At 33.8% G+C, this 12,793-nt stretch overlaps 1 protein-coding gene across 1 annotated transcript in view; it reads right to left on the reverse strand.

Moving 5' to 3' along the window:
* Positions 1 to 12,793, reverse strand: part of GALNT3 (polypeptide N-acetylgalactosaminyltransferase 3) — a 58,969-nt gene that overhangs the window by 14,754 nt on the left and 31,422 nt on the right. Inside the window, exons 3-7 of the mRNA XM_054562417.1 lie at positions 11,490 to 11,662; positions 7,335 to 7,484; positions 5,445 to 5,679; positions 4,842 to 4,959; positions 3,150 to 3,350 (exon numbers count right to left, since the gene is read on the reverse strand). Of these exons, the coding sequence (XP_054418392.1) occupies positions 3,150 to 3,350; positions 4,842 to 4,959; positions 5,445 to 5,679; positions 7,335 to 7,484; positions 11,490 to 11,662 (877 nt within the window). The remainder of the gene's footprint in view (positions 1 to 3,149; positions 3,351 to 4,841; positions 4,960 to 5,444; positions 5,680 to 7,334; positions 7,485 to 11,489; positions 11,663 to 12,793) is intronic.

Consider the following 12,793-nt stretch of genomic DNA (forward strand, 5'->3'; position numbering starts at 1 on the left):
CAGGACCCAAATAAGTAAAATCAGAAATGAAAGAGGAGAAATAACTGACACCAAAGAAATACAAAAGATTGTAAGAAAATATTATGAACAACTATATGCTAACAAACTGGACAACCTGGATGAAGTAGATATATTCCTGGAATCATAAAATCTTCCTAAACTAAGTCAGGAGGAGTCAGAGAATCTGAATAGACAGATTACTCCTAGTGAAATAGAAGCAGTAATCAAAAAATTCCCAACAAACAAAAGCCCTGGTTCAGATGGCTTCACAGGTGAATTTTACCAAACATTCTGAGAAGAACTCATACCTCTCCTTTTCAAACTATTTCATAAAATTCAAGAGGAAGGAAGGCTCCAAAACTCATTTTCAGAGGCCAGCATTATGCTAATTCCAAAACCAGGAAAAAAAATTATAGGCCAATATCCCTGATGAACATATGTATAATATTTGCAAATCAATAAATGTGACTCACCACATAAACAAAATGAAGGATAAAAACCACACGATCATATCAATAGATGCAGGAAAAGCATTTGATAAAATCCAGCACCGTTTTATGATAAAAAACTCTCAGCAAAGTGGGATTAGAGGGAACATGCCTGAACATAATAAAGGCCATGTATGACAAACCCACTGCCAGCATCATACTCAATGGGCAAAAACTACAGCGTTCCTCTTAAGATCAGGAATAAGACAGGGATGTCTGCTTTCACCTCTCCTATTTGACATAATACTGGAAGTCCTAATCACAGCGATCAGACCAGAAGAAGAAATAAAAGACATCCAAATTGGAAAGGAAGAATTAAAACTGTCTTTATTTGCTGATGACATTATAAGTAGAGAACCCGAAAGATTCCACCAAGAAACTGCTAGAACTGATAAATGAATTCAGCAAAGTAGCAGGATACAAAATTAATATCCAGAAATCAGTTGCATTTTTATATGCCAATAATGAACAGAAAGGGAAATTAAGAAAATAATCCCATTCTCAATTGTTACAAAAGCAATAAAATATGTAGGAATAAACCTAACCAAGGATGTAAGAGACCTGTTCTTGGAAAATTTATAAGACACCAAAGAAAGAAATTGAAGAAGATTCAAATAAGTGGAAGCACATATGGTGTTCATGGATAGGAAGAATTAACATCATTAAATATCCATAGTACCCCAAAGCAATCTATAGATTGAATGCAATTCCAATCAAGATTCCAATGATATATTTCACAGAACTAGAATAAATATTTCAAAAGTTTATATGGAACTACAAAAAGCCCCGCATAGCAACAGTGATCCTGAGAAAGAAGAAAAAGTTGGAGGATTCACGCTACCTAATATCAAACTACCATGTTTTGACATGTATAATGCACACATTTTGCCCAAATTTTTGAGGGAAAAATAAGGATCCACATTATACATGGGCAGCATACATAAAATTTCTTGTACCTTGTATCTGTTCTTGTGCTTGTAGCTACTTGTTACATAAAATTTCTTGTACCATAATATGTTCAAAAATAAATGCTAAAATTGCTTTATAATACCAAAAAAAAAGTAACTAAATATAAATAAATAAATTGAATTAAGAAATTAAAACAAAAGATTTTTTTCCTGAAAGTTTGGGTCAAAAATGTAGGTGCACATTATACATCGCAAAATACAGTATGCTAGAAGGCCATAGTAATCCAAAAGCATGGTACTGGCATAAAAACAGACACATAGATCAGTGGAACAGAATAGAGAGCCCAGAAATAAACCCACACCATTAGAGTCAATACTCAACAAAGGAAGCAAGCACACACAATAGGCTAAAGATAGTCTATTCGATAAATGGAGTTGGGAACATTGGACAGATTCGTGCAGAAAAATGAAACTAAGCCATCTTCTTACACCACACACAAAATAAATTCAAAACGGATCAAAGACTTAAATGTTAGACCCGAAGCCATAAAAATCATAGAAGAAAACTTAGGCAGCAGAATCTCAGACATTGCTCGCAGCAATATTTTATCAGATATATCTCCCCAGGCAAGGGAAACAAAAGAAAAAAACAAATGAGACTATATCAAACAGAAAAGTTTTTGCACAGCAAAGGAAATCATCAACAAAATAAAAAGATAACCCACAGAATGGGAGAACATATTTGCCAATACATCTGATAAAAGGTTAATATCCAAAATTTATAAAGAACTTAGAAAACTCAACACCAAAAAAACCAAATAACCCAATTAAAAAATGGGCAAAGGACCTGAATAGACACTTCTCAGAAAGGACATATAGATGGCCAACAAACATATGAAATGGTGCTCCATGTCACTAATCATCAGAGAAATGCAAATTAAAACCACAATGAAATATCATCTCGCACCTATAAGAATGGCGATCATCAACAAATCAACAAACAACAAGTGCTGATGAGGATGTGGAGAAAAGGGGACCCTTTTGCACTGTTGGTGGGAATGCAGAACAGTGCAGCCACTGTTGGAAGCAGGATGCAGATACCTCAAAAAATTAAAAATGGATCTGCCTTTTGACCCAGTGATCCCACTTCTGGGAATATATCTGAAGGAACCCAAAACACTAATTTGAAAGAACATAAGCACCCCTATGTTCATTGTAGCGTTATTTACAATTGCCAAGATATGGAAGCAGCCCAAGTGTCCCTCAGTAGATGAGTGGATAAAACAACTATGGGACATTTACACAAAGGAATATTACTCGGCCGTAAAAATGAAGAAACTTATACCCTTTGTGACAGCTTGGATGGACCTGGAAAACATTATGCTAAATGAAATAAGCCAGTCATAGAAAGAAAATACCATATGATTTCACTCATATTTGGAACCTAATGAACACACTGAACTAACAATGAAAATGGGGACAGACGCATAGATGGAGAGCAGGGTGACAGCTAATGGTGGTGAGGGGAACCCGAGGGAATGGAAGGATTGAACAGAAAGGAAAAAGGACTCATGGACATGGACAACAGTGTGGTGATTGCTGGGGGTTGTGGGGTGTAAGGGGACTAAATGTAATGGAAAAAATATAATAAAGATTATATTTTAAAAATTGTATTTGAGTCGACTCAAGTAAAAGAACATGTGAACTTGGGAGAGGATTTTTATTGTAATTTGCTTACTTATCTTTAACTTACTTGTTTAACAATTTTTGCTGCATCTGTGTTTCTCCTATAAAATATTTCCTTGTATTCATCCATCCAGACTTCTGCAAGGCGAACTTGGTTACGAGCAATCACCTGAGTGCCTTTTGGAAAGCTATGAGGGCTTTTGCTGCGAAAAACATGTCCAACAACAGAGCAAGGCATAATCTCCAACTGCCCACCACATTGCCATACCTGATAATTAATGATATTTGTTTAAATTTACAGTACTTTAGGAAAATCAAAATGTTGTTTTAAGTTCACCTTTAAGATATTAGTAAAAGCAAAATATAGAAAAGAGGTTTATCACAACTTCATAGCTCAAGCTCTTAAGTCTAAAAACAATTTTATTAAATGGTATATTAAAGTCAACAAAAGCATATTTTTAGAAATTAAAAAAATGATTTCAGAGCTTTCATAAAAAAAATCCTAATTTTTTTTCAAATACTTAATGCAAACTCTCTAATGTACACAGAAGAGCAAAGGCTCTTCTGCCTTTGACTTCTGTCTTCTTATGCAACTTGTAGAGTTAACTTCTCTTGAACATTATTTTATGGGACGAATTAGCAGTTGTTGAGTAAGTGAACCCACATTCTAATTATCCCTTGTATTTTAGGCAAGAATACAATTCCAGATAGCCCTTATTACCAAAGTAAAATCTATTAAACTTATAAAGTAATTGGTCATTGTAAAAAAACACAAAAAAAAACCCTCATAAATATTTAGAGACTGTCAAAAAAACTTCCCTTTATTAACTCTAAATAAATGGCAAATCTTTAAATCAATACCTATGCACTTAAATATCTTGACAATCGATTCTGCCACAAATAATCACTAAGCAAAACATCTAAAACGAAGTCATGTTCAACAGTATATGCTAGTACTAGGGCAAGTGAGCGTATTTCACCCCCGCCCCCCTTTTTCTTTTTCTTTTTTAAACAAATGAGAAAACTCAGTGATATGTTCAACTCAACAAACTGTGCTTGAGATCCAACATGTGTTAGGGATTGGGAATACTTGAAATGAATAAAACAAGATCCCTGGCTTTAAGCAGTTCAAACTTGGCTAAGATCATCACGGCCATTACGTGATGTATTCCGAGCCAAAACTTAAATCTTCTAACTCCTAGTTCAGTTATATTTCCACTACATTCCTGCCTAGGGGATTAAAAATGAATGACAAAGTCATTGCAGCCAATGAATTCATAAAATCAAATAAGTACATGTGGAGACTATCCAAAGCCTTTGTTTCGTTTCTCATATTAACATTTCACTTGTATAGGGAGGGAGGAAAAAAAACCTCATATAATCCAAAGAGTTGAGTTCAATGTCCTTTAAAATTATACATAATTTTTTTTTTCCATTCTGACTCCCTTGGTAATCAATTTATTTCCTGAAGCACTGGATTTAATTATATTTATCTTGGCTGGAATTCAGTAGCTACAAGTGCATTAATTGGTGTTATTGCCTGGACACAGGCATTTAACTTCTTGTTACATTGGCAGCAATGAATAAACATATTAAATTACATTTTAAAAGGAAACATCCTATGCTAAAATTTCTAGCAATTTAATTTTAGAAAGCACAAAAACTAAGGACAGTGTACATCCATGGTAATCTATATTGGCCAGTTAGAACAAAATATATATGTCATTGTTTAATATGTATGCAATGTTTATCAACTTACTCTGAAAGACATTTCTATATTTTCACCTCCCCAGATTTCCATTTCTTCATCATAAGTTCCAATATATTCAAAGTATTCTTTTGATATGGAAAAAAGACCTCCTGCAAAAGTGGGTGTTCTGAAAAATAATCCATTGTCCAGCTTTATTATAAAAACCAAATAAGAAAAAATAACATTTAAAGAAAAATTGAATCAAATTCACAAACATATTAAAGAGCGATCCCAGCTTCAAAACTCCTACATAGATTAATTACAAAACTGAAAATTCTACCTTCAAGGTCAAGTTGGGGAGGGGGCATGTTAAATATCCTTTCCCAACAGAGTAAAATTATTAAGTATCTTCTAAGCAAGCTTAAAGATTCTTAAGTAATAATTTTGGAGGCATAAGACCTCACCCAATTTTACTTCTTACTCAGTAACATTATGTGTAACTACATAAATACATGAATTTTGTATTCCCTACATATAGAATGTGTGTTCTTTATTTTGTTAGGGTGAATTACCTTGGAGGCAATTACTGTACACACCAAAGGCCACACGCCTATTCAAATAATCAAACTATATATATATGTATAAATATGACTTTGTGAGCAATCATCTTACTTAATTGGGTAGGTTTCATCTTTCCTTCGTTGCCTCTCATGATCAGGAAGTGCTTCCCAGCCAAATGAAAGGCTCCAGTCAAAATTTCCACGGTTATGGTTACTTCCATAAGGAGAAGGTTTGTTGAATTCAAATGTATTCATATCTATGGATGCAATATCTGGACTCACAACAGCAGTGTAGTTCTCAGCTATTCTGGCCAACAAAGGTTCCAACCAACCGTAGAAACACTCGCCTAGAAGGAACACACTTTTAATTAAGTCACTGACAACACTCAGGGTTTCTCTTTTTGCGGGGGAAGGTGGTTAATGGAGAAATGAAAACAAAGTCATTTGTGTTTTGAACATTATTTTATAAAGGGGGAGATTTCTTACAGGCTTCTCTTGAGGAGAGCAGGGTAAGATTTTAAAAAGTAAAGCAAGATTCAGCATTGTTAGGAAAACTTTCGTACAGATGACGATCTGTTTCTCACCTTTAAAAGGCAGCAAAATTATACTGGTATATTTAAGTTTCAGAGGAGTTGTTTCTCTTTCTAATGGGCCATGAATCAAAAATAACTTTTGGCTGATCCATACCACCTAGCCCCAAATGTGTTCTGACTTAAACTCATCTCTCCAAGTAAAAAAGTAGTAATCAAAGTTTTCATTTCTCTGACTGGATCTTAGGAGAAAGTCAGTCAAGGAGTCAGATTATTCTGATTTTAGCAGCTGAGGAAGGACCATTCAAACCTGCCCCAGCCTTAAGGTAAAGCAGGGCAGAGGAATGCTGTGAAAGATCTCGGCCCTGGTCACAGGCCAGGCTGTCTCACAAAACACAGAGTTAGGAGAGGCCGGCCTGTGCAGTCCAACTCAGGGCTCCCGTCAAGGGGAGTTCGGCAGTCACAGTCCAGGAGGAACATGAAGCACGTTTCCCTGGAGGGGAAGAATGCCCAGTCTGACGTCATTGTGATTGTGGACCAAGAGAGGGAACACTGGAGAATGGACCATTTCCTTTTAAAATCACCTCACTTGGATTACCTTCTATCTCTCTTCATTTTTTAAGCAGTTGGTAGTAAAAGAAGATTGGATGTGTTGGTTCTAAAGGGACTCCAGCAAATCCAAAAGCCCCTCTGTGAGAATTAGTGTAACCTCAATACCATTGGCTGAGTCAAACACAACCAATGTCAGGCAAATGCAAAGCTAAACACTCCTATAAAAAGTAATACCCACCAAACTTAGAGCTCGAGGGACAAAGTGACATTTTAGTAATAGAAATGTGTACATAAAACACTGACTCTAAAACACCTTCCAAACAGTTTATTTAAAATCATTGAAACTGAAGAAAAAAACTTAAAATATAAAGGAAAAAATTCTCAGGAGCAGCAAAAACTGAAAATCTTCAGAGGAGAGATACCAGAAGTTAGGAGGGGGAGTGTGTGAATCTTTGGGGGAAAAAAAACTGAATCATACAACTTAAAAGTGTTAGTAGAGGGACAAAGTTTAATGACAAGGTTGACTACATTTAAACAAACAAACGTTCATTTGTTTTAAAATGCAGGCATCAAGAATAAGGAAAAAAAAAACCCGTATCACCATACTTTGTTTTTTTTTTTTTTGACAGAATAAGCATCTGACAAAAATCCCAGACAAGGATAACTCACTGGGAAGCTGGTCACTGGAAGACAAAAAGTTGAGGAACCTTAATCACAAAGCAGGTAAGAAATTTGCACAAGTGAAAGGAAGTTTCTAGGCAGAGCTGTAATCCGCTTGGGCTGTCATTCCTATAATCACCAGTTGAAAATGATGTTAAAGAAAATGCAATTAGGCATCTAAAGAAAAGTCTTCCTTACCTTTTAAATTAGGGGTTGGGGGAAGAAAAATGTTACAACTATGTCTGCACATTTATACTTACAGTGAGCATCTAAAAATGTGAGCGTTTCAGCTGTTGCTACTGTTGCTCCTAGCAACCGTGCAGTGATCAGACCTTTTCTCTCTCTTTGTCTGACTATTTTTACTATAGAAAATTGTTTTATATATTCCTCTAGTTTATCATGTAAGTACTCTGTAAGAAAAAAAAAATCAGGATTAACTCAAGTTTATTTTCATATGTGACATATGAAAACTAATAACCACAGGGCAGCAATATCTCCACATTGATATTCTTAACAGTTATATTCTTCCATTAAGATGAAAATTATATCTTTAACTCTTTATTGTAAAAAAGCTATATAGGCAAATCTTAACTTCTGAATTACTGGGAAATATAACATTGTAACACATACTTTGTATATGCCACGTCAGTAATTCAGGGCAAAATGAGACTTCAAATGGTGTGAATGCCAGGAGTTCAGAAGATTTATTTAGAGGACTGAGAAAATTAACTGAGAGTAAAGAAACTAAATTTGACCAAAAAGATATTTGGCATTTTTTAAAATTGTTATCGAATTTGGAAATTTTAAGAAAAATGCCAGGTATCAAAAGGAGTCTCTCATACTTAGGCAGTGATCAAAATCACTTAAGACCAAAACATTGTGCAAAAAGTATATTAGAAAGTCTAGGGCTACAGGAATTTGGGAATATTTCTACAGAATCAGCAGAAAATTTTCAAAAGCTTTGGAGTCTCCTGACACAGAATTTTTTTCCAGTAAAAATATGAAAGGATAAAGGAGCATGTAAATGAGAAGTGATGCTAAAAATGGGCAAAATTTAATAATAGATACATAACTTAAGATATTCAATATTCCATTTTGGATGAGATGCATTATAAGCAAGAGTTAAGACAGTAGATAAAAGAAAACATTAATCAAGTAAGTGTTCATATTTTTAAATAATTTCTTAAGCCTGCTATTCATCACTAAATTTGATTTCTTGATGAGTACATAATGCACTTTTTCTAGTGGGCTTCTTGCACCCATAGAATAAACTCAAAAAAGGTTAGGGAGTATTGAGAACATAAATAAATGTCCTATGGTAAATGTTTGCTCCTTTCTGCCAGATTTCGGAAGCAAATGTAGATGGCTTCATTTGTGATTATGTGTTTGTTTAGTTCTTCAGTGGTACAGATAAGAGAGTTGATTTATTCAAAATTTAAACATTCATAAAGGAAGTGAGAGCCTAGGAACAATTTTTGTGGAAGAACAAATCTAAATATTGTTGCCTCAGAATAATAGATTAACTTTTTAAACATCTTCTAAGTACCTCAGAAATAATTTTCTGAAGACAACAAGCAAGATTGTAATTTGTCTTAAAAATATAATTATGGACATTTCTGCTTTAACGATAGACCTGTAAAATAGAAACTTACAAAAAAATTTCAAAAGTATTGTGGATTTTTTTTTAATGGAGTCACTAGAAATTCCTTTAAAAAAAAGTCCTAATTGTTGGAACTTAAGAAATTTTTACCCACATATTTCAAACTTACTATAAATTCTTACCTTCCCCCTAAATTTAGACCCCATCTACGCCCCAATTTTTGTGAAGTTAAGAGCACAAAGCTATGAATCAGACCTTCTGGGTTCAATTTATAGCACCATTACTTTTAACTGTGTAACTTTGGGCAAGTTATTTCACCTTTTTGTAACTCAGTTTCTTTATCTATAAAATGGGGATAATAGGATTTACTCTTATAGGGGGTTGCTGGGAGGGTAAAATGAGAGATTACTAAAGCATTTTAGACAGAGCCTATGCTCTCTAAATGTTGATTATATTTTGTTTTGCTGCTATTGGTATTTCGCTATATCTGTTACTTGGTTATCCCCATATTTATGCTGCTTTTCCCTAAGCCAGTTGAAATCAGGGACTATAGTTCCTACTTCACAACTCCTTCCGGCAAGTAGTGACACATTTTCCACCGTGCGTTTTCATTAGACAGCTCTTTGTCTGATTCATTGAAACACACTACACCAGTATGCAAAGACGCCCTCACCAAGAGAACTGTTCCAAATCTACTGTTAGTTGCTATAAAAAAATATAAAAATATTCAGACGCTTTTGATCAAGCAATCCTCCTTCTAGCCTATCCAAAGACACAATTCAAAAGAAGAAAAAGAACAGAAGTACAATGATATTCATTGCACTGTAATGCACAGTAATATGAAGTGAATAAAGGTGAATGGTTAGGTAAAATGCATCTAGCCCATAAATGTCATTAAAAAAATAAAGTTTTAAAGGTTAAGGAATGAGTTAATAATGATCTTACATGACAATATTAGATTTCAAAACTGGATTTCTGACATGGATATAACTAGATAAACATTCCATATTTACTTAGATCATGATTAAAAAAGGAAAAGACTAAAATGATTGAAACAGGAAAATTATGATTGGATATCATTTTCTGATATCCATTCTGATTTCCTTTAAATCTATTAATTTTCTTTGTGCAATTAAATAAAATTTCCTTCAATTGAAAGCTTATGAAAAGTAACTGCCTTACTGTACCCTTATTTTCTCACTACTTGAAAAATCAAGCAAAATAAAATCTGAGAATAAAGTTTAAGAAACCAAAGAGGGAAAAACTTCTAAGATAAAGTGTTTGTTTTTTTTTAAGGTAAAACATATGAGCATATGCAGAAGTTAATTAGATGTTACTTTAAATTCTATGGACTGAAGTCCAAATAGAAAGAATAAGTCCAGAACAGATCAAGCAGTAAATAAATTAGGTGATTACAAACTGAGTGGTAAAGTAGCCTGGGTAAGAGGATGAAGGATTCAGATCAGAGATCTGCATAAAGTGTGGGGGAGTTGAATTATAAAACTTCCCCATCTGGTGAATATGTCCTACATCCAGGTCAAAAATCTCCCAGAGATAGGCAACCTTATGCTACCTAGATGTTAATTTAACTTGGGAACATAACTTCAATTTACTCAAAATCTTTTATATTCAAACCGTAGGAATGTTCAGAAGTATATATAGAAATATTTAAATAAATTGTATATTAGAAATAAATAGGTTAATATTTTATGCTTTATTCACTTATTACCATTTCTGAAATCTCAAGATATAATTAATAACATGTCACTTAATATGCAATGTCTTTTTTTTTTCCTCATAGTACATAATGATTTATCTGACCACAGATGTTGCTTTGGATTTGATGAAAGAATATCAATCCAATTTTAAAGATGAGTAAATGGCTAATTAGCGTTGGAGCTGGAATCTGACCTTACAGAATCTGGCTCCAAACTTGGGCTCATTCAGGAATAATTTTGTAATCATTGAAATAATCTATATCTGTTTGATATTTAAAACACTTATAATGTTTGAAAATTTAGCAAATTGGCGTATTTGCCAGATTAGCCTTGTGATTCCAATTTAAAATGTGTAATTTAGTAACTGCTTCTTGACTTGAGATTTTAAGTGACAATGCATTAAGGAATTTGGCTAACTTTGTAAATAATATTGGAAAACTTAAGAGCCAAAATAAAACAGGATGTGGTGACTCATTAGTAGTTCTTAACTACTCATTTACATTATTAATTACATATTATTTATATTAATTTATCTAGTCTTCAAAACAACCCTAGGAATTATGTGCTATTTATGGATTTCCTCAATTCTAAGCTGCACAACTGAATAATTCTTATAACCAATGGCATCTTAGTTTAATTGACTATGAGGGCTATTTATACTAGTGGTATATAAACTAATGACATGCCATACAATAAATCTGATGAAATGTGGCAGTTTTCCAATTTTACAGATAGTGAAACTGAGTTATAGGAGGAATAAATAACTTACCCAAGCCACATAGCTGGTTAGGACCAGAGCTGGGATTCACACCAAGGCAGCCTGACCTGAGGCTCAAGTCTGTGCTCTTAACTACTGTGCCTTACAATAAAAGTGTTACATTAAGGGCTACAGTTATGAATAATGATGTTTCATACATTTCTGAAGAGTAAAATATTTGAATATGAACACCCTTGGATTTTCACTTTCACCTACTATATATACCATCCACGCTATGATATTTAAGCTCTGAAATGGCATTCAGAGTTCGCAGCTAAATAGACTTTAAACAACACCATGTGGATTTGGGAATCAATCTAATTTGCATGTGCTTTCTTACCATCTACACTAGCATCATCCACCAAAATGATTTCCTTCAGCAGTATGGCAGGTGAAGAATAGAGCACACTGTGGACAGTTCTAAGCAGCGTGGACCACGCCTCATTGTGAAAAACTATTATGACACTGGTGGTAGGCAGGGGAGGGCAGCGCTTAAATTTTTGTTCAATACATCTAGAAAAAGTCGAAGAACAATTATGAATTTTACTACTTTATTTCACAGCTATACCATTATCAAAATTATTATTTAACTTTATCCACTGTAGAAATGATAGTGAATAGTGTTTGGGTTGTTTTCCTATGTAAGATGATCTTAATGCTATATAAACGTAAGTAGATCAAAACAAAATATTTTACAAGCAGACCAGTCACCCAGAGATCATGTCCACTCACGTGGATTACATGCCAAGGATTAGAATATGCTCTTGTAAACTTTCTCAACCATATAATTTTAAATACAAATAACATTTTAAATAAGGAAAATAACGTACAAGTGAGACAACCTGTAAAAATGGCAAATACTTGTAAATGGACAAATAAAAACCTAGTGTTCTCCTCCCTGGTAGAAATCATACATTTTTCTCACTTAAAATTTTAAAACTGCAATTTTATTCTTTGTATAGATTACCTTAAATCTGATACTTTCATAAGTGTGCAATATTTTCCAGGTTTAGTTAATCAATTTACTTAATCTACATTTGAACCAAAAGGGAAAATACAGCTTACTATAAACCTGTTTTTTTACTGTTTTCATCATTCAGCAAAACTTAAGTTCCTGTCATATGCTATATCCATTCTTTTAAAGAGTTTTGCTTCAATAATCCTGTCTATTATTTAATTAAATGAGACTTAGCATTTTAAATATTTCTTTAAAAAATATTTAGAAATCTAAAACTAAACATCCTAAATCCATGTTAAAAGTCCTGAGCCTCTGTTGCCACTTAAAGCATTGACAGCAGAAGGACAGAGACCCTAGTACTTTTTGACTGATTAGTGGCACCGTACTACTCATTAGCTATAAACGTTAGTTATAAATAGATCTTTACTTCATGTTTATAACAATGTTATAATCAATGGCATCTTAGTTCACTTCCTCAGTAAAAATAGCCTTCGTATGAAGTGTTGGGGTGTTGGTGGACACACATGGCCGCCAGCCTTTGAGACTAGAGCTGACCACAGTCCCCTGGCCCACTGAGCTGAAGTGACAATCAAATGAAAAAACATGTAAGGAGAGGGCTTCAGAACATTGTAAAACCAAGCAGAGTGAACTTGAAACATAAAACGTGTGTGGTCTATGGTAAAGAT

The sequence above is a fragment of the Pteronotus mesoamericanus genome, unplaced genomic scaffold (assembly GCF_021234165.1).
Source record: "Pteronotus mesoamericanus isolate MK-2021 breed Mesoamerican mustached bat unplaced genomic scaffold, CSHL_Meso_final scaffold_651, whole genome shotgun sequence".
Classification (NCBI taxonomy): domain Eukaryota; kingdom Metazoa; phylum Chordata; class Mammalia; order Chiroptera; family Mormoopidae; genus Pteronotus; species Pteronotus mesoamericanus.